Raw genomic sequence first — 23,835 nt, forward strand, 5'->3', positions numbered from 1 at the left:
TGGGAACTGAGGCAGAGAGAGTGATCTGAGTTGAGAGGTAGTGTTGCTAGGGAAGCAGATGGACAAGGGGTCAAAAGGGAACCAAGAGTTCCCTGCATGTCGTTTTATGATTTCTGAAACCTGGTTCTTTTTTAATTCCTACTAGGGACTTGGAGAGGACAGGTTTTTAGGGGCCCCAACACCAGTCAGATGGTTTTCTGCTGCCATCAGTCATAGAAAAAAACAATTGTAGAAGTTAGGTGACACCCTAAATCTGAGGTTTCCGGAATAGTATGGATAAGTCATCAGAGTCTGAGCAGTTGCTTTTGGTGAACCTAAGATAGGAAGAGCTCAATGTGTAAAAGGACATGATTACTTTTAAAGAGTTCATACAAAATGAATGTAAAGCATCCAATTTATAGTTTTTATGGTCACTACATTTTAAAATGATGGTATTTTTCAGTGCGTAATGAATAAAATGCTTCAGTATAGTGAGTTAAGTAAAATATGTCTTTGAAATTAGTTGAACCTACATTTTAAAATGAAGTGTGTGGGTCACTGTGTTACAGTACTGTCCTAGGGAAATAATTTTATCAATTAGGCTGAATTTTGCCTTTATTTCACCTTAGTTTTTATATCATTACAGCTTATGCATGAAGGGGAACAGGACATTTTTATGTCATCTGCGGAATGTGAGCTTGATGGACTTACTGAGAAATTCTTTTCCTTGCTCCTGCTGGGTGACTGTGACTGGATTGGTTGGGCCTTCTCTGGGTGTGGTTTCCTTTGAGTGGTACACTGGCAGGTTGGTCTGAGGTCAACTTGCTTTTAAACTATGTTCCACTCATACAATATTATGCTGCTAAATCAGAATAATAATGACATTCTTCTAGTATTTACAGGAAAAAATAACACAGAAGGAAAATAAATCTTTATGGAGTATAAACAAAGTTCCAGAAGCGTTGATATGGGCTTCTGTCTTTCTGCTTCATCAAGTGCACCCCAACCCCCCCCCCAAAAAAAAACGAAAGAAACTGAGGTAGAATTGAGTAGTTTATCCAGACTTAATAGCATTACTATATAGTTTTTCACCTTTCATTTTTTAAAAAGTTACCATTGTCTTTGCATGTGATTCAACAAAATATGTATTGAGGGACCTTACATTCAGCCACATGTTTGTTGATGGCATATCCCAGATCTTTTGACTTCCATCATACTCGTGCCTGAACATGTTGGAGAACCAGTTGAATAGGATGGCTGTGGGAGCTGGGTCTGGGAAGTTTGGACCTTTTCCTAAATGCCTTCTCTACTGATTTGTCTCGGGACAATTTATTCTTTGCTGGAGGATAGAACGTCTTGCCAAGATCTTGCCTCTAGATTGTCTTCTCATAGTACTTTTTTTTCTTATGGACAGACATGCATTTAGGAAGCCATGTAATGTGTCTGAAGTTGGCTTAGTCAGTAGAGAATCAGAAAAAAAGGATACAGGAAGTCTTTACTGATATTTTGCCTGGCTCTGGTAGCCTTTTTTCCCAATATGGAACACATCAACCTAAAAACAGAGATGTCCAAAGAAGAACTCATCCTGGTCTCTGGAGTCCCACTTTTCTTATCATCTGCCGTTCCCTACCCCCAAGGTTTGTTTTTCTGAAATCAGCTGGGCTAGTTCATCATACAACTCCCAGCTAAGAAAGGTGAGTCCCAAGGAATAGCATCCCTTCATTCAAAAAATTCATGAACTAATAGGGAAGGTAATGCCTATATTGACAAGTGAAAAGTATTGACCATGATAGAGATGTAGAAACTGATCTTTCTTAGTCTTCTAACTTCAATTGCTTAACGAAATAGATGTTTCTTGCTCATGTTAGCTCGGTATGAATGGTGAAGGGGTTTCTAAACCTGTGATCCTCATCCAGGTTTCTTCCATGGTGTGACTCACCAAACTTTTGGACATTTTCTGCTATCTACCTACTCCTTTGCTTTTGGCCAACAGAAAAGAGAAGAGAGTTGGCAAGGGGATTATGCCAGAAACTTATGGTACAGGCCCAGAATACATGAATTCTCTTCACGTTTCTTTGATTAAAGCCCAACCACATAGCCCAACACAGGAAGGGGAGACTGGGAAATGTGGCTTTTCTGTGTACTCAAGAAATACATATCGTTTGGTTTCTTTAATATTATTTTGAGTAACAAGTACTCAGATACTCACAGCCTTTAGATATTAGCTCAGTTGTTGGAGCAGTACCATTTTCTTTGTTTTTTTTTTTTTTTTTTTTTTTTGAGGCAGGGTTTCTCTTTGTAACAGCCCTAGCTGTCTTGGAACTAGCTGTTGTAGACCAGGCTGGCCTTGAACTCAAAGAAATCTGCCTGCTTGTCTCCCGAGTGCTGACATTAAAGGCATGTACCACCATCACCCAGAGCAGTACCATTTTAATGACTGTTGAAAAAAAGCACTTGACACACTTCTCAATGGTATTTTGTGACATGAGGTTTTTTTTATGACAAATTATTACTTTTACCTTTTTTTTACTTTTTAATTGATTTTTAATGAGTTCTACATTTTTCTCTGCTCCCATCCCTGCCTCTCCCCTCTCCTTGAACTCTCTCTCAAGGTTGCCATGCTCCCAATTTACTCAGGAGATCTTGTCTTTTTCTACTTCCCATGTAGATTAGATCTATGTATGTCTCTCTTAGGGCCTTCATTGTTGTCTAGGTTGCAGCTGCTGGGCTATTAGTAACATTGGCTTTCAAACTTAGGTGAGTAAGCTGTGACTAGATTGTTGCACTAGGGAAATCTGTGTCCTACAGGACATGACAGTGTATGGCTTTGCAGGTAGGGGTGCAGCAAACCTGATGGGAAGTACTTGTGGGAGGGGTGTGATATAGAGTAGTATCACAGCTTCTTTCCACCAAAGCAGTGAAATAGATCTGATGATGTGCCTTTTGTTTGTCAGAAGCCATTTAGGCTTTGGGGGGGTTTCTTGCAAATGTTCTAGTGAAATGTTTGTGCAGAGGAACATGCTGCATGCAATTATCTGTTCTCATTTGTTTTTACTGGGTTATTGCCACCTATGAAAAGCTGTGCACAATTCATTACCCTGAGGAAAGATCCAGGAGCCATTTGCTCTTCAGATTCGTCCATTAGTTTATTCATGTACCTTGACAGTTTTGTGTTAGTGACAATGAAAAGATTAACTATGTTTACTTTAAAAAATTCTTATTGTCAAGAAGACTTCATCTTTTTATGGAGGATTCACAATTTTCATTTAGGAATGAGCAGATCTAAGGATCTGTAGCTGACTAGGACCCTCACATTTCATTAAGGCCTTGCATGTCAGCTGCAATGGTTAGACTGAATTCTGAGTAATATTACTCCTCACCTTAAATTCTAGACTTGGAAGTTGATTATAAGTGCCAATTCTATTTTTATTCATATTCTAAATAAACATTTGAGTCTAAAACATGCATTTAAACATGTTACAAATGGCTTTTCAGAACTAACATGTCAGGTTTGTGCCGTGGTACCTACTATTTAAAACTGATAGACAGGGATGGCAAGATGTCTTAGCAAGTCCCACTGAACAACTAAGCTTGATCTGCCAGGTTTTACATGATGGAAGGGGAGAACTCCTATAAACTGTCCTCTGATCTCCATTCATTCCCTGTGACACGTGCATACTCATATTCATATGTGCACAAACACACAATAAATAAATGTAATAAAAAGTTGGTAGACATTCAAAGGATCTTTCTAAAGAAACATTGCAGCTTCCTTTTGGGGACAAACAATGTCTCCAGAAATCTGCTGCTTGCTGCTTGCTGCTGAGTGAGAACCTTGGCTCTGGAGTATAAATGTTATGCCACCAAAACTTGGAGAAAAAGACTAGAACAGCACACACAGTTGAATTCACCACATAAGTAACCACAAACAGACTGTGTCCAAGTTCCGGTGGACTTCGAAATATAGTGGGAGCCAGGCATCTTAGAAAAGGTGAAGGAAGTCATTATAATTTCTTGAGGATTGGTTTGGCACTGAAATTGAGATTAATGGTGTCCTCTCTGAATAGCGTATTAAAAACAAGCATGCGTTGGAAATATAAAGATGACTTTGTTCCAGGAGACTGGAAAGTGTAGTTCAAGGGCAAGGGATTATTCTCTGGCCTCCGATAACAAAAATGTGTACAGAATCAGTGCTTTGCTCTCTACCCCCACTTCCTGCTACTGGCCTCTACTTTTCTATAATTTGATATGATTAGTGTGGAATAGGCTCATCCCTTGAGCCCAGCCTGGCTGGAAAGGAGAGTGTAGGCTTCTAGGCTTACTCCTTCAGGTCCTGCTGCATTCTCAGTTGCTGCCTTAAAATGGGCACAGCAATGGCTGTGAAGATGTCCATGTCCTAATACCTGTAACCTGTGAGTATACTGTTTTATGCGCCCAAAGGGACTTTACAAATGTGACTCAGTGAGAGATATTTTGATGGGGTGGTTTTCCTGGTGGGTCCCATTTCATAACAAAGTTCCTTGTAAATGGGAAAGAAAAGCAGAAAAAAAGAGAGCGAGACTTCCCAGCAATGATTCTTTAAAAATGGGAGGGGGCACAAGCTAAAGCTGGAAAAGGCAAGGCAGCAACTCCCCCCACTAAGTATGTCCAATCTGTGCCTTTGTAGACTACATGTGGCTGAAGACAGCTATGAATGCAGCCCAATTCAAAATGATAAACTTACGACGTTATGTGACTTTCATGGTTTATTTATTCACTCATGTAATTTAATTACATTGTTTAAGAGCTTGAACTTTGTAGATGACAATTGCACTATCAAAAGCCTGGACTTGCTTTCAAGACTTCAAAAGTAAAGCAGGCCTGTGTAACCATGTTGGGTATCTTCAAACCTCTGAGAATGGTCAGAAAACAATGGGCCAACCAGCTGATACTGAAGCCTTCTAAACTGTGAGAGAAGAAACGTGTGACTAAAAAAATCATGTTGGTTGTAACAAAAAAGAAATCAACCCAGTCTGAAGCAAGTGCTGGTGAAGTGAGATGACCGGAAGGGGACTAAGTGCCTGCTGGTCTCCAAGCTGCTGCCAAAGAGGCCACAGTCAGCCAACATGACCCCATGAGGTTCATCTGGTTATCCTCAGTGTAAATATTAAGAAACACGGGCTAGGGCTATAGCTGAGTAGCAGTGTACTTGCCTTTTCCTGGCAGGTTTTAGGTTGTAGGTTCAGTAGCTCAGTAGAAGGGGGGAAGGGTTAGAAAATTGAGGCTCAGGGCAAAATGGAGTGACTCATTCAAGGTTTAATTCATGACAGTACACAGTCCTTTCTGAGCTGGCACTTCGACAGCCGAACAGGATGTGGCAGACAAAGCAAAAAGAAATCAAAGTCTAGGTTTCCACTGCTCTCTCAGTTCATACTTCTCTGCTCTTTAAGAATGCCCAGCAGATCATAGTCTCTCTCACTTAGTAGAGGCCAAGAAGTAGGATTTGCTCAGGGAAGAATCTGTGATGGCAAGATCTCTGGGTGGTGACTCAGGACAAAGAAAGTGGCTCCTCTGTTTTTAGTTTCTAGTATATTCTAAAATTTTCACATTCTGAAATGTTGTTCAGCTCATGCCACTGTTGGACCTTCTTGCCTGTTCCCTCAGGGTAAAGCATGCTTAGGCCAGATGAACTTATTCTGAGCTCTGGAGGACATGTATTAAAAATATCTCCAGAGGGTGGTGAAAGACTTTACTTCTTTGGCTGGTGAGAACCTAAGGTGATGGCCAAGCTCTTTGGTGGTATATAACAAGTGTTTAATAATAAAAGTGCTTGCCCATTATTTATCATAAACAGCACACCATTGGGATATGCTTTAATAGTTAACTGTAGAAGCCTGGTAAATAAATTGTGGTCTGCTGCATAGAATGAAAGATTCCAGATCGTGGAAAGTAATGTTAAGAGAGCTGAAAGACAAAAAAATCAGTTTATGAAATTGTATGTAGTATGATATTATTTGTGTGAAAGCTAAGAAAAATAGGGAATGTGATCAAGGTAATATGTGAATCTAGGACTTCTGGATCATGAGTGATTTTGTTCCTGATCTTTAGATTTTATTATCTGGTTTTGTATACTGAATTTAAGATATAGGGTAGAAAAACTTCCTAAAGCCCAATATTACCCCACCATTTAGATAGACCATGTTTTATCTGTTCATTCATTGAGGTCTGTTAGTTATTTCCATCTTTGTGCTATTAAAAATAAGTTTTTATTTGGGCTGTGTTGATACACACCTTTAATCCCAGGCATAGGCAGACAGATCTTTTTGACTTCAAGGCCAGTCTGGTCTGCAGAGTGAGTTACAGGACAGCCTGGGCTGCTAAATAGAGAAATCCTGTCTCAAACAATTAAAAAGTAAAAAGGAAGAATGAGAATTAAATGTTACAAAATTAAGTAAAAATGGTAAGATATTTGTATGTAGTATGTGATCACTATGAATAGATTTTCTAAACTTTCTATAGTGGAAACAAAAGCATCCCCTTGTCTGCATGAGAACTGTGGGTGGAGTAGGTGGGAATAATCTAGCATCCTGTTTTGGGGGTGGTGAAAGTTGAAGAGACTGGACAGGCACTCTGTCAGCAAAGATGGAACCTTGGGAAACAGTATGCTGTCTGCTAGACTTGATCCTTTCTTCCTCCCCTTCTCAGACAAGCTGACTCCTATTTGATGTCCTTTGCCTGTTCGTGGCCTTACCCAGACACCAGCAATTGCCCTGCTGGGTAGTTTAATAGGAGGCTTTTAACTTTTTTCAGTGGGAAAAAAGCTCTTCAAAGTTAAAGCCTTAAACATGCTTTTGTAAGAAGACAAAATTGAATTGCTTATTTATTTGCTCAAAGAGTATTATCTAATCTTTTTCCATAGATTAGAAAGGATTCCAAGACCAGAGCTGACAAACTGCCCAAACCAGCTAATCTACTGGCCTTGCTGATTCCAGAATGTTCTACTTGGGGCCCGCCTGAGTGCCTCCCTTTCTAGCAAACCCACTTATCTCCATTTTAAACATTTGGATCTGCCTGACCTGGGGAGGTGGGTGGGAGTGGTGAAAAACACAAAGCCAGCATGATTTTACTTCTGTTCAAAGGGCATGTGGGGGGACTCCTACCAGGGTTGGCTGAAACACAGCACAGAAACCAACCTTAAAACAAAAGTGCCTTTTCTTTTTAGTTTTGCCTTTTTTGCTGTTAGTTTACTTGTTTAATGCTTTTTTATTTTCCGAGGTTATAATATAATTACATCATTTTCCCCTTCCTTTTCCTTTCTCTGAACTCCCCATTTGCCACCTCCCTTTACTCTCTAATTTGTGGCCTCTTTAATTGTTGTTATTGTTGCTGTTTGTGGTTATTGTTGTTATTGGTGGTGGTGGTGGTGGTGGTGTGTGTGTGTGTGTGTGTGTGTGTGAGTGAATGTATGTGCATTCATTCCTAAAAGTAAAAATACAGCCTATTCATTCAATATGTTACTTGTATGTATATGTTTTCAGGGTTGATCATTTGGTATTGCATAACCAATTAATGTGCTCTTGGTTCATTTTTCAGACAGGGTCTTATTATGTAGCTTAGCCTGGCCTCAAACAAATTTGTGATCTTCCTGCGTCAGTCTCTCCAGTACAGTTAATATAGGCATGTGCCACCATGCTTTACTTTGTTCTCCCCTTCATTGAGTCATTCAGAATCAAGTCAATTACTTTTATTGGTTAGCGTGTTTCATAGAAAAAAAAATGTAGGAAATGGGTAAAAGTTGTAAAAAAATGAAATATACTTTTCTATACATCATTATTTTATATAATTTTAATTGTGTGCCCAGAATTTGTACCAGTAAAAGTAAGTATAATGAAAATTAATAACATTTTCAAAGTAGAAATATTCCCCTTAGAGATAATGTAATCATAGTATTAGAAGTCCTATCTCCTTGGTAGTATTAACAAACAGCTTTTGTAATAAAAAAATTAAGTATAAATAAACAAAGTAAAAGACAAATAAAACTAGGCATAAATAAACTCTTGATAGTCTTCGTGGATGTCCATCACTGGATAGTACTGTCACATAGTAGTGTCTTGGAGAAACTGAGACATTTAGACCTTTTGTTTTGTTTTGTTTTTCAAGAAAGGGTTCATTTAAGTCTTTTTTAAAAAAAAACTTGTTTTTTTGCATGTCTTCAGATTTGGTGTTTTGAAGTCTGCTCTTTTAAATTTTCGTCTCCTTTCCCTTGCTGATAAGCCATGCTGTTTCTTTCTGGTTCTTATTCTACATTTTCCTTCCCTGCTTCCATTTGGTATGTAAGTATGGAAAAAGTGGAAGACTTCAGGGCCTTGGGAGAGGTTGGAGGGAAGGATCTCCAGTCCAGGAAAAGTGAAATAGATGTAAATAAGTCAACTTCTGCCTTATCTCCATTACATAGTCTTTGACATATTTCTAACTTTTTTGTTCGGTTCCATATACTCTCTCCTCTTCTTTTTGGATTTCACTGAGTCCGGATGTTATTTAAAAGTTTAGCCTTTCCACATACTGAGCAATGTCCATTTTTCTTTGAATTGCATAAAATTCATACAAGCTATCTGCTAGCATTAACAGTTTCGTTTTTCCATCTTTATATTTTGATAAAATAACACAATCACAACAGATTTTTAAATGAAATATTAGCCAAGTTGCTGTGCAACTTTTGGCTTCTCCTTTTGGTCTACACTGCCTTGTGCTGAGAAGAGTTTCTGTGCATCTTTCTACACACAATAGCTTAAAAATGTATAGGAAGATGTTAAAAATAATTGCACACAGGGTGCCAGGCACACCTGAAAACACCTGAATTCTCTAACCTGAACTTTTTCCATGAGAAGGTATGCATCTTGGGTTCACTGGAAAATAAAAGAAAAGGAGTCTGACTGTGAAGGGTGGCCTAGCTTTTGGAGTAATTTAGATAAAAAGGACTGATTTTTTTTTCTGGGATTGGAGACATGGATATTATTGTAGCTGGGATTCTCAGTGAGGATAGGAAGGACTGTCTCAGGGGAAAACAAATGTGTCTTGGGCTGCCTGCTGGTTTCAAAGGCAACCTTTTATTACGAGATTTCTGCTTGGCTCTGATTGAGTGAGGCTAAACAGTTAACTACATGCCTATGGAAGATGTACAGAAATGCAGTAAATATGGCTCAGAGTCCTGTTTCATTCCTACTGGGTCCAATGGGGCAAAAACGGAAGTTGCTTCCAAGGCAGAAGGGGTTTCGGAGTTGGACAAATCTTTGCTAGTGATTTATGAGGGGAGAAGCTGACCTTTTCAGGGCACTAATGGGAGAGTAGCTTTAATCATGGGCCTGGGAAGGAATGAGAACAAGGTGATAGACTGGAGTGGGAATGGTTTTTGCAAGGGTGGGTGGGTAGGAAGGAATCAGTCAGGGTCTACCTGGAATAGAAGTTGTGTTTGTATAATGATTGAAGTAAAAAAGAGTTAGATGCTTTATATGGGCTTGTTTTGGGTAGGACTATAACAGCAGCCCAGGTCCTAGAAGACTCAATGCTGGATACTTTTATTTGTGTGTGTATGTTTGTGTTGGGAATGGAACTCAGGTTCTTACTCATGTTAGAGAAACACTCTATTGCTAAGCTGTACCTGGAGCCCAGTAGGGTGCATTTTTGTACAGTCACTACATTTGAGGGAGAGTCTGTGACTTTATGCCAAGTGAGCTTTGATAGTTGGCAAGACAAGGAATCATGACATTTGTTCAGAATGGAAACTGATATCTTGCTTTTGGTGCTGGGTGTTTCTCAATCACATCTAAGGTCTGTCACAGGTGGTTCTCAATCTCACCTTTACAAGTCAGGAAACGTACTCTTTAGCCAACAACAGCCAAAATAACTTTTTCAAATCCCAGACAGTGCCCAGCAGCAATATCCTCATCAGACACGTGATCAAACAGGTTCTGAAGCTGTATAACTCATGTGACATGATATATTTATTTCTCATGTAGTATTAGCCACAAACACCTTTTTGGCAGAAAAGCATCATTTTTGTATTTGTACAGTAAAGACATGATGAAGTAACTTAGGCATCTTTGGAATGTGGTTAGTGGTTTTTCTTGAAGCCAATGGTCTGGGAAAATGTGGTGGGTGCTATGGCTTCTGAGACCACCTTTAAGAACTTCATCACTTTTCTGTGGTTGTAGAGGCCTTGCTATTGACATTAACTGAACTCCAAGAGGTGTAACTCCTCTTTCGCTTGCATTGAAAGCAAACATGTATGATTGTAAGAATTCATGTTTGACATAGAAAGGAAGTAGAATCAGGAAACATGCCAAAATGAAATTCATCAAAATGGCAGAAGTACCACTTAGTTTCCTCCTGAAGCAAAGAGTATGGAATTGTTATTTGAACAACTTGATTTTCTTTATAAAAAAATAGAAAGGTAGGATCTTATAATTTTCCCAACAATTCTGAAGTCTAAAGTAAGTGGATTAGGCTCAGCCATGATGTAGAGGTATGTTTCCCACTTGCATATCTTGATTAAATCATATCATATGTGTAAATAATCTTAAGATTTATCTGCCTTTGTGTATGGTTCTCTCAGGTTAAATATGAATATTTACTATGTTGGGGTGACCGTGATATACTCAGAATTCAATTTGTGTTAAGGTAGAACTATTTTTGCTATGATCTGTTCCCATCATTCACAAAAATCCTGCCACTGCTGGTTTAACATGGAAGTATACCATCACACTTTTTTCCCTGGAAGTGAATCCTGTTTCAAATGTGTGTTGTGGAATAGAACAGGGAAGTGTGCAATAGGTTGAACTTTTACTGTGCTTCTTCTTCCTCTCTTACTCTTTAATGTACCACGTTTGGGAGGCTGTCCACAGACTATTTTATCTTTTTTATGTTCCTATTTTAGTATTGGCCATAGTTTCTTGAAATCATATGTTTAAAATGAAGATTAAAAGAACATTGAAATCAGTGTTGTTCTGATAGTGTTTTTACCAACTTTTCAACCATCCTAGAAGAGATAGCTTTGTTGTCTAACCAGTTTTGGGAAAATCTCACAGGATTGGCTACAGTTTCAATGTCTTCAATTTTCTGCAGCCAGGGACTTGAACAGAAGAAGTGGGAGGATTGAGCTTGTGAAATTTAGATTGTCAGATTCCCATGCATGCCAGTCAGTGTGCATTTATAGAGACAACCAAAGAGATAGCTGCCCAGACTCAGACAATTATAGGTGTGTCCTGTTTTATACAACAGCTGCTGCCCTCAAACTGGCTTGTCAATCAACATGATCGTGAGAGTGGGGGAGGGAAGAGACTCTGATTAAAGAAATCCATGGTACACCCTTTACTTTCTCTATCTTCTGGTAAGCCGAGGATCTCTTAATCAGATTTTCTTTAAGAAGAGATGTTTGTAGGCATTGTGATTTGGCTGTATTTCTCTAGGAAAAGAAAAAAGGACCCTTTGAAATCTTTGATCCCTACCATATAAGGAATGCAGAAAATACTCGGAAGGCATCTCACTATATTGTGAGATTTACGGGCTTTTTACTTTTGTGCAGTGGTTGATGTTTGATTCGTTAATGGGTAGAATGACAATATTGCAAGTACCTTGTACATAGACTAAGGCAGTGTTCATGTGTATTGCATGGAACTGAAAGTTGTGAAGGAGGACATTTGTCAGGGAGTGAGAACAGAGCCTGGTTCTCTCCTATTCTGGAAGAGTTACATTCCATTGCCATGGCCTCATTAATCACACTGTGTGGAAGATGACGCTTGTCTTACTTGTTTGGTTGGTCATCATCAATATCTGTTTTCACTGGTGTTTAAAGTGTGCTTTGCAACAGTATACTTTTAGTGGTGTGTGTTCTTACATTATTATTGATTGTTGCTTAAGCAAATCTAGTAAATTAATTTCAACCAAGTAGTTGGGGCAAAAGCTGTCAATTAGATAACATGAATTATAATTCCATATGAAACAATAATTTAGATCAGCAAAATTATTCACATCTGACTTGACTTTGAAATTTGTTTTCACAATTTTGTTTTTCAGGATAACAAAGCCACTAACCTTTGCTGATTGTGTCGGAGATGAACTTCCTTTAGGATGGGAAACTGTATATGATAAACAAATTGGAATTTATTACATGGACCACATAAATAGTAAGTACAGTGCCACATTTTCATTGCTATATGTGAGTTTTATCTTTTGCTTGTTTTGTTTTTTAGGTTTTTACATATAATCTCAAATGATAAACCCTTGCTTTGTGAAGCAAAATGATTATGGTGCCCAATGAAATATTAAGGTTTCGTAATATGGTATACTAAGTTTTCTCTAGCTGAATTCTAAATACACAAAGTAGGCATATAGTTGTACCTCAATTCTGGTTTTACTGTTTCCAATGAGGAAGAAATTTCCAAAGCATCCAGGAAACAGGAAAGCTTCTCATGCTGATTGCAAAGTAGAACTTAGAAGTTCTTAGAAGTTGACATGATTGTCCTTCCCTGATAGACAATGTCTGGAGACATTTCTTATAGCCATGCCTGGGAGAGGTGCTGTTGACATGTTGTGGGTGGAAACTGGGGCTGCTTCTCAACATCCTATATTGCTCAGGATGACTGCACCATAGAGAATGAACATACTCCAAATGTACTCGAGTAGAGCTGAGATGTAGAAACCCACAATCAGAGGCTGTACCTCATTCAATCTAGTCTTTGTTCTTGGTGTTCTGCCTTTTTTTTGGACCAACACTCAATTAAAGGTTCCATTTCTGACTCTCTTTGCATTTTAATTCTAGCTTCTATCAGTACTTTTGTCATTGTTATTTTGCCATGGGCCATGTAGCTTGGCTTTGCCTTGGCATTCTTTGTGTACTTCAGTTTATTTTGTATAGGTCTGAAGATCCATGTTATTCTTTACCTTAGTAACTTTGAAGGTCTTTCCTATGCTGGGCTTGTGGGGCTGACTCCAAAGTTTTTAGTTTCTTGGGTCTGAATCTTTGTGTCTTAGATCTCGGAGCAGTGGAGCTTTTCCATGTGGGTCTCTGAGCCTAGAGTAGTTCCAAAGTCTAGTCAGTGATGATTAGAGAAGGGAAATAAGTACTGTCCTAGCCCTGTTACCCTTCTAGGCAGGTACCTAGGTGTCAGGAAGCTTTAAGGTGGATATATCACATACTGGAAAAGGTCAGAAGAGAAGCTTAGAGACAAGTTGAAGGTAGCCCTTCCACTGGCCCTTAGCATGCCCAGCATCTCATGACTGTGTGTGTTTAGAGGAAGGTGGCCATCTAGGGTTGTCTTCCCAACTAAGGTCTCCAGGGAAGCTTTGAATATATAACACCATCTTGCACTCCGGGTTCCCTGGTTTGGCACTGTAGCTGTGTTAATAGGCTTCGTCCTTCTCAGGGCCAGGTGGTATGGATGTTTATGCTTACCAGATGGCAAAGGCAGTGGATCTATATAGCTTTCCTGGGAAGCCTGCCTGCTGCTGTGGGCCCAGAGCCCCTTCTTGCCAGTCTTCTCTCATAAACTTAGCTGTCTCCTCTGGTATCCCCTGCTTGCCGTTGTTGCTTTCCTGCTTATGAACTATTCACAACAAACATTTCTAAAGTTCCTCTCTACTTCCTATTGTGTTCTAACCCTAGGAACACAGGAGAGTGAGACAAGTTCTCAACTCTTAAGGGTTTACTACTCTCGAAAGTGGACATGCACCTTAAGAGCAAGAGACAAAGAACTTTCTTCCAGCCACCATAAAAGTGTAGCCCACCACATGGGAAACAGTAGGTGGGGACAAGAGTTGTAGTGTCGTGCCCCCTCCTTCCCTACAGACCTTTAGAGAATTCAATTTTAAAACTCTTTAAATTTGAAGTACCAATATTAAAATCAGGACTGTGTAGGTTTATGGTGAAGTGAGGGACAAAAAGATCCTAGACTGGCAGCTTGTAAGGTTCCCAAGACCCTCAGGGACACTGGAATAGTGTGAATAATGCTGTTCACCTGGCTGGTTGCAGTGGGTCTTACAGCTGAATAAACATAAGTAACATCTGGGCAGTTATTAAAAACTGCCCATGTCCCACATTAGGCCAACTGTATCTGGAACTCTGACGCTGGGACAGGACTCTGACTTCTTGTATTTTGCATTTTTATTTTCCTATTTGAAATAGAGAAGGATTGGAGAACTTTCTAAAAATCTGCAGTGACAGTGGTGACTGAATAGGGGCAAGTAGGTGGGGAGAGTGTTTGCAAGGAGGACTTAGTTTGAAATAGTTTCTTTTTCTCTCTCTCTCTCATCTTCTCTCCTTCCCTCCCTCCCTGCTACCGTCCTTGCTTCTGTGTGGATGTGTGTGTGTGTGCACGTGTGTGAATAACAACATTTAATTTACCTTTCCAGCTTTGTAAAATAAGATTCATAGATCATAAAGGAAAATATTTAAAAGTAAACAGTCTAATCCTCCTCTGTATAGTTGTAAAACACTCTCATTTGACCCAAAGGGAAACCCACCTCCTTAAGCAGTCATCCTGTATCCACGTCCGTCTCTTTCTTCCCCCTATCAGTCTGTTTTTTGTCCCTTCCGCTTTGCCTATTCTAGGCATTTCATATCAATGGGCTCAAACAATATGAGCCCTATTGGTTCTGGCTTCCTTCAATTAGCATTGTGCTTCTGAGACTCCTCCATATTGGAGTCTCTCCATGCTCTTTCAACATATCTTTATGACCCCTGGCATGTTGTGGGAGGGGGAACTCAGAGTGAGAATTCTTTGAAGATAGGAGTTAGGTTGATTCCCATTGTGGCTAAGCTGATGAAGCTAGTTGATACTACTTATGGTGGAAAGGAAAACCTAGAATGAAGCAATGTGTGCTGTGCATTTTCTGACATGGTCTTGCTTTGGATAGTGAAAGGCCATTGTGTGAGAATGAGCTGTGTTTTGAAGACTAGCTTAGAGTTACTTTAGATCTGTGTAGGAGTTGAAGTCAGGAAGCAGATGAGAATCACAGGCTGGAACTCAAGAGAAAGATTGGAACTGGAGATACATCTGGGCCCTTCTCAGGCCTGTAGAGTGAGAAGGCAGAAGTGGGAAATGTCACAATTTTGACTGTCAAGAGATAAAAAGGTCAAGATAGAATAAGAAGAGGAGAGGAACAAGCTCAGTTAGGGACAGTAGTTTGTATATTACTCCACATCAAAGTGGTCTGAAAGAATAATGCTATAAATACCCTATAGCTATATAGTTCTTAGCTCATTTAGGTTCATCTTCTTCAATGTGTATTTTCTTGTATTATCTTTCCTTTTATCTCTAGCATTTTCTTCTTTCCTGAGCTTTTAATACCATAGTAGAAGGTGGGCCATTCTTCAGAAAGGTTCATATGTAGAACCTTCCATATTGTACATCTTGGCAATTAATTAATTGACTAGTCACGTAAAACGCCTGTTAGTCAACTTGCAGATGTCACCTTGAACTCACTTGTTTGTGATTTTGCCCTTTTCATTTCAGAGCTTACCCAGATTGAAGATCCAAGGGAGCAGTGGAGGCGAGAACAAGAACGGATGCTAAAGGAGTATTTAATTGTAGCGCAGGAGGCTCTCAATGCGAAGAAAGAAATCTACCAGATCAAGCAACAGCGATTTGAGCTAGCTCAGGAAGAATATCAACAGCTGCACAAATTGTGTGAGGATGATGGCCGCTCATATACCAGCTGTGAGTTGACTTGTCTCCTTCAATGAATATGTTTCTTTAAAGCCACTCTCTTTGCTGAGTTCTCTGAACCATGGTCAGCTTTATCTGGGCGAGACAGCTTTGTAAAGTCTCAGTCACATACTATTAGACAATACATATTTATTAAGCTGTCTATGTTGTATACAGATTCTGGAATATGGTGACTAACAAAGAAAGATCAGGTGTGAATGGTGTAAAGTAAGCACAGTTTAAGGCAATGATGTGAAACAATTTCCTATTTCGTGATTGTCAGATTTCACTTGGAGGGTTCCACTTAGACATGGCTGCAGTTACACTGCTTGACTGAAATGATCTCTTGAAAAAGTTGCAGATGGCTCCATAAGTACTGAATGGGGAGATCCAGGAATCTGCAGATATGTCAATCTCCTGTCTGTGTAAAGGCTATTTCTAGGCTTTAGATTTCATTAGGCTTTAGACTTGTTGGGCAGAACATTGAAGGAGGAAAAACCAAGTCTAATCCAGGTTTCTCTGATCCTTAAATAAGAGGCTCTCCTCTACTAGTCTCAAAAAGAACCTTGGTTAGTTTAAAGACTGTCAGCGATGGGCTTTCATTTTACTAACACTTAGCAGGCATCTAAGTGTTGAAGGAGGCCAGGTTCAGTTTCAAAAGACTGAGCCTTTTGTAACATGATCAGTCACTATTTGAACATGCTTGACTCTTCCCAAAAGAATTGCCTATACAGGTATACCTAGCCACCATTGTTCTGGGTGCCAATGATCTTGGAGAGAACACATAAACTTGGAAGTACTAGGTTTTGTTTTTATCAATAAAATCTAGTTGAGACATGGGAGTGGGGAAATGACTAATGACACTGCTTTATTACCGGGTATTTGATGCTGGTAATGGAGCTTTGACCATTAAAGATATAATCTTAGCTTTTTTTGTGTTGCAATTCAGAATGGAATTAAGGCCAAATGGTCATATGTTTTGTGCTCTTTTTTATTGCAACTACTGTTAAAGGTGAAAAGCTTAGAAGCTAAGGACTTTGGGGAAGGATTTGCTCCTGAATATTTCCATTGCTATGTTTCTTGAGGGAATAGAGGCAACTCAGGTATAATGATGTGTTGCTTCCAAGTCATCTTATCTCTTGGTCATAAGATACTGGTTCATCCATGTTTACTTTTTAAACTTTTCAGCAGAAAGTGATAGGTCAACTCAGTACTGAGCTATAGAAGCTTCCTTTTCGCCACACTTTTCTTTTAAGGCGGTGCTCTCATTTTGGTAGCAGAGCAATCCTGGCTTCATAGAATGCATTGACAAGTATTGCCTCTCCTCCCTGAAAGAGTTCATGCGGATTTGATATCTACACTACCATAACTTCACCAAAAAATGTCCTGGAGTGTGAAGTTCTTTGTGGAAATGTCTCAATTAGATAAAGGCCTATATGATTCTTCTAGAGTCCGTTTTTGTAATTGTGTGTTTCTAAGAGTTTATTTACTGCATCTAGTTCCAAAGTCAGCATTTCTTTTAATGCTTGTAGACTGTGAGATGGTGGTCTCTTCCTTCATTCTTGCTGTTAATATTTTATGTCTTATTTTCTCTTTTTTGGTTTGTGCATATGTGTGTGAGCCAAGTGCACATGCACATGGGAGCCATAGTTCAATGATCAGCTGTCTTTCTCAATTGGTCTCTACAATATTTTTTTTTGTTTGAGACAGGGTCTTTCGCTGAAGCTAGGGCTCACCGATCAAGTTAGACTAGCTGGCTAGTCTACCATGTGGGTCCTAGAAATCCAATTCAAGTGCTTGGGCTTGGCAACGAGTGCCACACCCACTAATCTATCTTGCTACCCCTTTCTCTTTTTAGTTTTTTAAAAACTGAACTGTAGGTTAGTGATTTAAAACTTTCTTAATTTTTACATAATTTTTAAAATATAATTTTTTCTCCCTCAAAATTTAGTATGGTGTTTTTCCTTTCATTTTCATGTGCTTCAGAATAATTTCTCGATTCTTTTATGAATTAAATTTGACTCATGGGTTCTTTGGAAGTAAATTGCTAGAACTTTAAAAAGATGTGCAGTTGCTGCTGATTTATTGCTATTGATCTAGTGCTGGTCTACTTTGCTGTTTAATACTACTGATCTATTGCTCCCAGAAACTATACTAGGTAAGATTTCATTCTTTTGAGATAATTTTTATGGCCTAGCATGTATGGCTATCATAGTATCAGAAGGTTACAGACTTAGAGCCTCAAAGTCACACCACACTGAAACATTGGCTTATAACTGGGTCTGAGGTCATATAGTTAACAATTCTTAACCTTCAAGAAAACTACATGGCAGAGCTAAGGTTAATCCATATAGGATTAGCATTTTTATAGCTAAAGAAGAGGCAAATATTGGCATGGTTTTGTTGTTATGATTCACCTTAATACTATGTGTTTTCCCAGAAACCCTTATGTGCTTTTTCTATTACATGTTTTGGTCAGGTTTCCACGAAAGGATCTCAATTCAGAATTTGGAAGAAGGGACTAGATGGAACGGAGACATGATTCAGTAGTTAAGAATACTTATTCTTGCAGAGGACCAGGGTTTGGTTCCCAGCATCTACATGATGGCTCACAATTCCAGTTCCAGGGAGTCCAAAGCCCTATTTTAACCTCTGTGAACAAAAGGCACATGTGATACACAGACATACATGTGAGCAGAGCAAAACACTTGTACACATAAAATAAAATCAATAAATCTAAAATCAAATTTTGTTTTAAAAAGAAAGAGAAGGAATACATGTCAGAAAAACTTGAATGAGGCAGGGCATTGCTGCCCATACCTTTAGTCCCTGCAGGCAGCTCTCTGAGTTTGAGGCCAGCCTGGTTTACAGAGTGAGTTTCAGCACAGCCTGTCTGGAAAAACCAAATTTGAAAAGAAAGAAAGAAGAAAAACTTGAACAATCTTTCTTGCCAGTGACTGGAAAAGTAAAACGAAGTCAAGGGAAGGTATGGGCCATGACCTAGAAACTATCAATTTAGTTTGGTTTGAGCAGGGAGCCTCAGCAATGTATGACCTTGAAAATGCAAATATTCTTAAAGTAATCACTTTGGGGAGGAGTGAGTTGGGGGAGGGACCAGTGTGGTGCTGAGCCTGTGGAGCAAGATTATTCACTGCTTAATGTCCCATGGAGTTGAGACACTGACAAGATTATTTTTTATATTTCCATGGGCTTTTCAGTCCCTTGATATTTGGGCAAATAAGGAATAATATTCAATTATTTTTCTTCCTCACTTTGAAAGACTCAAGATACTATCTTTGAAGGGACCTCTGTGTCTCCAGTAGAGGTAGCTGATGATTCGGTGGTGCAGTGATGTTAGAACATGTTAAACAGGTTCCATCGCCAGACCTGCTAGAAGTAACCTTCTAGACCCAGTGTCTTCTCCAGGAGTAGGCTATCTTGAAGGCCAGAGTTAGGCCTGCCTGTTTTCAGGAAATGGCTGAAGATGCCAATGGAGCTTCCTGGGGCCTATCAACTCACCAGGGAAACAGTCAGCTATGAATGGAATCTAGGAGTTAATCCAAGTGGTTTATCAAGTGGCTGCTGTCCCTAGGGTTTCCACCAGGCCTTTTCAGTGTTCTGTTTAACCTGAGCTACTGATTACAATGAGGAAAACCCTGCTAGTCATGACTCAACTGAATTCTTTCTAGCCACAGGGTAAAGTTCAGTACAGTGATCCTGTTGGTTTAAATGCCTGTGCTCTAACAGATGGTTTATAGGCAACACTAGAGGGCCTGGGACCGTGTTTAGGAGCTGCTTCTGGCTGACTCCATAGCACACCTGGCTCCAGTCAGCCACAGGGATGTCTCTGTATGCCAGCTAGTCAATTGAAGCAAGGAGGTAGCTAGCTAGTTCTTTGCTGTGGTACTGGGAACTGAGTGCTTTCTATCTAGATTTGCTTTCTATTAATTACTTCCTTCATTGATAATAACTTGAAATTGAAAGGAAAACAGTATTCAATAAGCTAATATTTCTTGTATGTTAGTATGATTGCCATCGATAATCATATGCTGTGATCCTCTTTGTTTTCTCAAAAAAGATTGAATATAAAGCCGGGGAGATAGTTCTAGTCATTAAAGTGCTTGCCTTGTAGCCATGAGGACCTGAGTTCAATCTCCAGAATCCATGCAAAAAAGCTGGGTATCATACCACATACTTGTAATCCTAGCACTGAGGAAGGTAGAGACTGGTGGATTCCCCAAGGACTACTGATCAGTCGGACTATCCTACTTGGCAGTTCCAAGTCAGTGAGAGAACTTGTCTCAAAAAAAAAAAAAAATGTGGTACCTAAGAAACAAAATCTGAGGCTACCTTTGATCTCCACTACACTTGTGCTCTGGCACAGATATGAACAAACAGAGTTATAGAAGCACATACTCCTCCACACACACACACACAGAGGAGAAGGGGGAGAGAGAATGAGAAACAATATCATTTGGACTAAATTATTTCTTTAAGGTAATGTACCTAGGAGATGATTGAGCTTAGATTGGAACCCAGATGTGTTTGTGACATTCAGTTCTCTGTACTCTTTCTTAGACAAGGAAAAGGTATATCAGAAGTGCTGATTGCAATTTTGAAAGACACTCAGCCCTCCTCCATTTCCAAGTTATCTGAAAATAATGACTGACTATAAATTAATAAGGTGTCTAGAAATTATGGGATGTCTAGAATACATGGGGTAACTACAAGTGAGAATACTTTCTATTTCTTGACTTTCTTGTGGACCACATTGGATCAATAAATCATCCATTCATTTTTTGCACAGACATTTAGTGCCTGCTGTTGGTATGAACTAAATTCTGGGGACACAATTTATCCTTAATGGCTGATTGTCAGAACAATGAAGGAACAGTGATACACTTAGAAACAAACTAGAACAGCCATTTCTAATGTTGGAACAGAAGGATATCAAGAGGATTGGAGGGCTGGAAGTGCATTTTGCCCATACCTTTCACACATTTATCCCTGAGTTATAGAATCACTACAATGAAACTCCATTCACTGAAGGAAAATTTTGTGTCAATGCTGGGCCATCTGTTATCTAATAGTATCCGAACCTTGTTCCTGACTAAAACAAATTCAGATTCTCTGCTGTATTAGGGGAAACATGTCTCCAGGAACAGAGATCACAACCCTCCTTCATGTTTATGAGCACCTGAGCTCACTGCCTGTTGTACAGTTCTATTTTATGCTTTGTAGACCACTCGAGAAGAAACAGTTCTACACTGGACACACCCCTACTTTTTCCTACAGCTCCATTTTGCAGAATTCTCTTCTACATTTTTCATCGCAACATGTTCTTCTGTTTGCCTTCCTTTTACTGATTAATGCATTCTTTATCTCAGCAATTTTTTTTCTGTAGTTACTCCCTCATTCTTGTGAAACTCTAGCCTCTGCATGAATTTATATGAACTATGTGACCATTTGCAGGAGCCTTTGGAAAAAATTCTTGTCTGTGGTAGAACTGTAGTCTAAGCCACAGGTCTGCAAACTATGTTAGGCCTGCAGGCTGAATTATGTCCATGAAGGTGTTTGCAAAAACATTTTCTTGGAACCCCAGCCATGACCATTTACTCACTTATTGTCTATGGCAGTTACAACAGCGAATCAAGTGTTTGAGACAGGCTGTATGGCCCAGAGAACCATACAAATATAATTAATATTTGTCTCTTTATGGGAAAAGTTTCTCAACCTCAGTCTATACCACTTATCAACCATGGGGACAAGTTCCCTGGAGGGCCTTTATCAACTGCTACTGCCTGTTAATTAGCTGCGGATGGAATTGGACATTTTTATTGTTTGTTCCTTTAGAGTCTCTCAGGTAATTCTTGAGATGAGGTCTGGTGGCCTAGATTGCCTGTGACTTGTCCCATCTAGCAGCAGGAATGTAACTTTATTATCATGATTCCAAGAATGAGCTGAGCTGCCCCAAGTGTCTCTGGGTGCCTGGGAAAGAGGCAGCCTTATCTCCGGTGAGAACATGCTGACTCATCCTGGATTCTTTGGTCAGGTGGTGGCAAAGCTTGACCTTATCAGCCATCAGTGCTGCCAACATTCTTTCTGAGGCTCCAAGCCTATCCCACTCAGACTATCTTCCATCGGCACTCGGCTAAAGGTTTTCTCATCTGCTTGTCTGGCTTTGGATGAGGGCTTTAGGCAATCCTGTCATCCTTTTGTTTCCCTTCCCACAGGCAGGTTGGGGCAGGCCAGAGAAAAAAAATAGATCACACAGCATTTTTCTCACATGTTAGTCAGCAAGCCTCAATTTTGAAGGCTACAGAAGGGCAAGCATGTTTGCTGAGAGTTACTTGCCAGGAACTCAAGTCCTAGTTGTGATTCCTCCTGTGAATGATGGCATAGTGCAGGTCAAGTCACCACAAACCCAGGATTTTCCTGTATATAAGAGGAAAAATACTATTGCTTTTCCTGCTTGACAAATATTTTGTGAAAATAGGCAAAATGCATGTGAAAGGCACTCTATGATAATAAACTATACTTGTTTTTTTTTAGTTTTATTTTCTTATTTATTTATTAAAAATTTCCACCTCCTCCCCGCCTCCCTTTTCCCTCCCCCTCCCCACCACTCCCTCCCTCTCTAGTCCTAAGAGCAGTCATGGTTCCCTGCCCCGTGGGAAGTTCAAGGCTAAGCTATACTTTGTATTGTTGTGGTCCAGCTAAAATTATAACATTATTATTTTATCATCCAACGCAACATTATATTCCTGAAAAGATTTCCTTGAGTTTAATGTCTTTCTACATTGAACTGTCAAAAGAGAAGAGGTACTTGGGGTGGTAGTATGGTCTTTATTATAAACCTCAGGACTGGAAATAGGTAAGCAATTATCATGTTGTAAAAGTGACATGTGTTCTGTGAGAAGGGGTCAGGAGTCCAAGCTATTCCTTGGACTCTGAGAGTGGTTCTGATAGACTTACTGGAACTCAGTATTTTATTTATAATTTGAATTATACTATTAAAAGTTTTGCAGTGCTCACAACTATTCTTAGCATCTGGAGATTAAATATATTCACAGCCTTTTCCTTTATCTCAGACTTGGGATTCTTAATTTTAGACAGGAACAGAAATGGTTTCAGTGCAGCCTGGACACTAAGCAATTCTTGAACAGTGGAATCATCCCAACATTGGGTTGGGGATTTTCATTGGTGAATTTAGAGCCTCTGTAGTGGTAGTCTTGTTTCATAAGGCACTCCATCTATATCTTAAGTATGCCAAGTATGGCTACTAATCAGTGTTATGGTTTTGTTAGGGAGAAGCAAGAGGTGCAGGTGTGGAGGGGTTCCTGTGTAGATGTACAGTAGTGGCCATCTCAGCTCTCATGTGTTTTTCAAGTCCCTGCTAATTTTTTCTATAAAATTTCAGAGGCAGGAACAGTTTTTTGGTCTATGTTACATAGTGTGTGTGTGTGTTTTCAACTGTGCACCTACGTGTATGTATGTATGGGTACACATGTGTGCATATGAGTGTACATGTCTGTGGAGACAAGACCTCAGGTATTGTTCCTTAGAGGCTTTCTAACAACTATTATTTACTTTTTGGAGACAGAGTCTCCCACTGATTAGGCTAGGCTGTCTGGCCAGCAAGCCCCAGGGATTCAGCTATCTCTGTCTTCTTAGCACTGGGATTACAAACGCATACCACCATACCTAGCTTTTTATGCAGGTTCTGAAGATTGAATTCAGGTTCTTATGCTTCTGTGGCAGGTACTTTATACCCTGAACTTTCTCCCAGGCTCTGCTGTTACTAGTTTTTAACATGGGATTTTTGTTGTTTGGGTTTGTTTTCAAGACAGGGTTTTTCTGTATAACCCTGACCTGAAACTTACTGAGTTTAAGGCTGTTGAATTTTGGTGGTAGGGTTAGTTTCTAGACTCAGTGAGAAAGATCCCAGATGCCATTATCCTCCTGATTTAAGTTGACAAGTTTAACTTGAATATAAGGGAGATGATAGCAACTCTAGTCTCATGCATGTTTTACATTTAGCCAGAGACCTTTAAGCCTGATGGATGGAGTGTGTGTGTGTGTGTGTGTGTGTGTGTGTGTGTGTGTGCAAAAGTGGGCATACACAATGTGTGTGAAGGTCAGAAGGCAACCTTACCTGTTGGTCTTTACATTCCAC

General features: G+C 39.6%; 1 protein-coding gene across 4 annotated transcripts in view; it reads left to right on the forward strand.

The window, feature by feature from the left end:
- The window catches only part of Wwc3 (WWC family member 3), a 107,391-nt gene that overhangs the window by 28,439 nt on the left and 55,117 nt on the right, over positions 1-23,835 (forward strand). For all 4 annotated transcript variants that reach the window (XM_085684545.2, XM_085684547.2, XM_085684546.2 and 1 more), the window contains exons 2-3: positions 12,031-12,140; positions 15,468-15,671. In XM_085684545.2, coding sequence (XP_085540671.1) covers positions 12,031-12,140; positions 15,468-15,671 — 314 coding nt within the window. The remainder of the gene's footprint in view (positions 1-12,030; positions 12,141-15,467; positions 15,672-23,835) is intronic.

The sequence above is a fragment of the Myodes glareolus genome, chromosome X, assembly GCF_982192425.1.
Source record: "Myodes glareolus chromosome X, mMyoGla1.1, whole genome shotgun sequence".
Lineage (NCBI taxonomy): Eukaryota > Metazoa > Chordata > Mammalia > Rodentia > Cricetidae > Myodes > Myodes glareolus.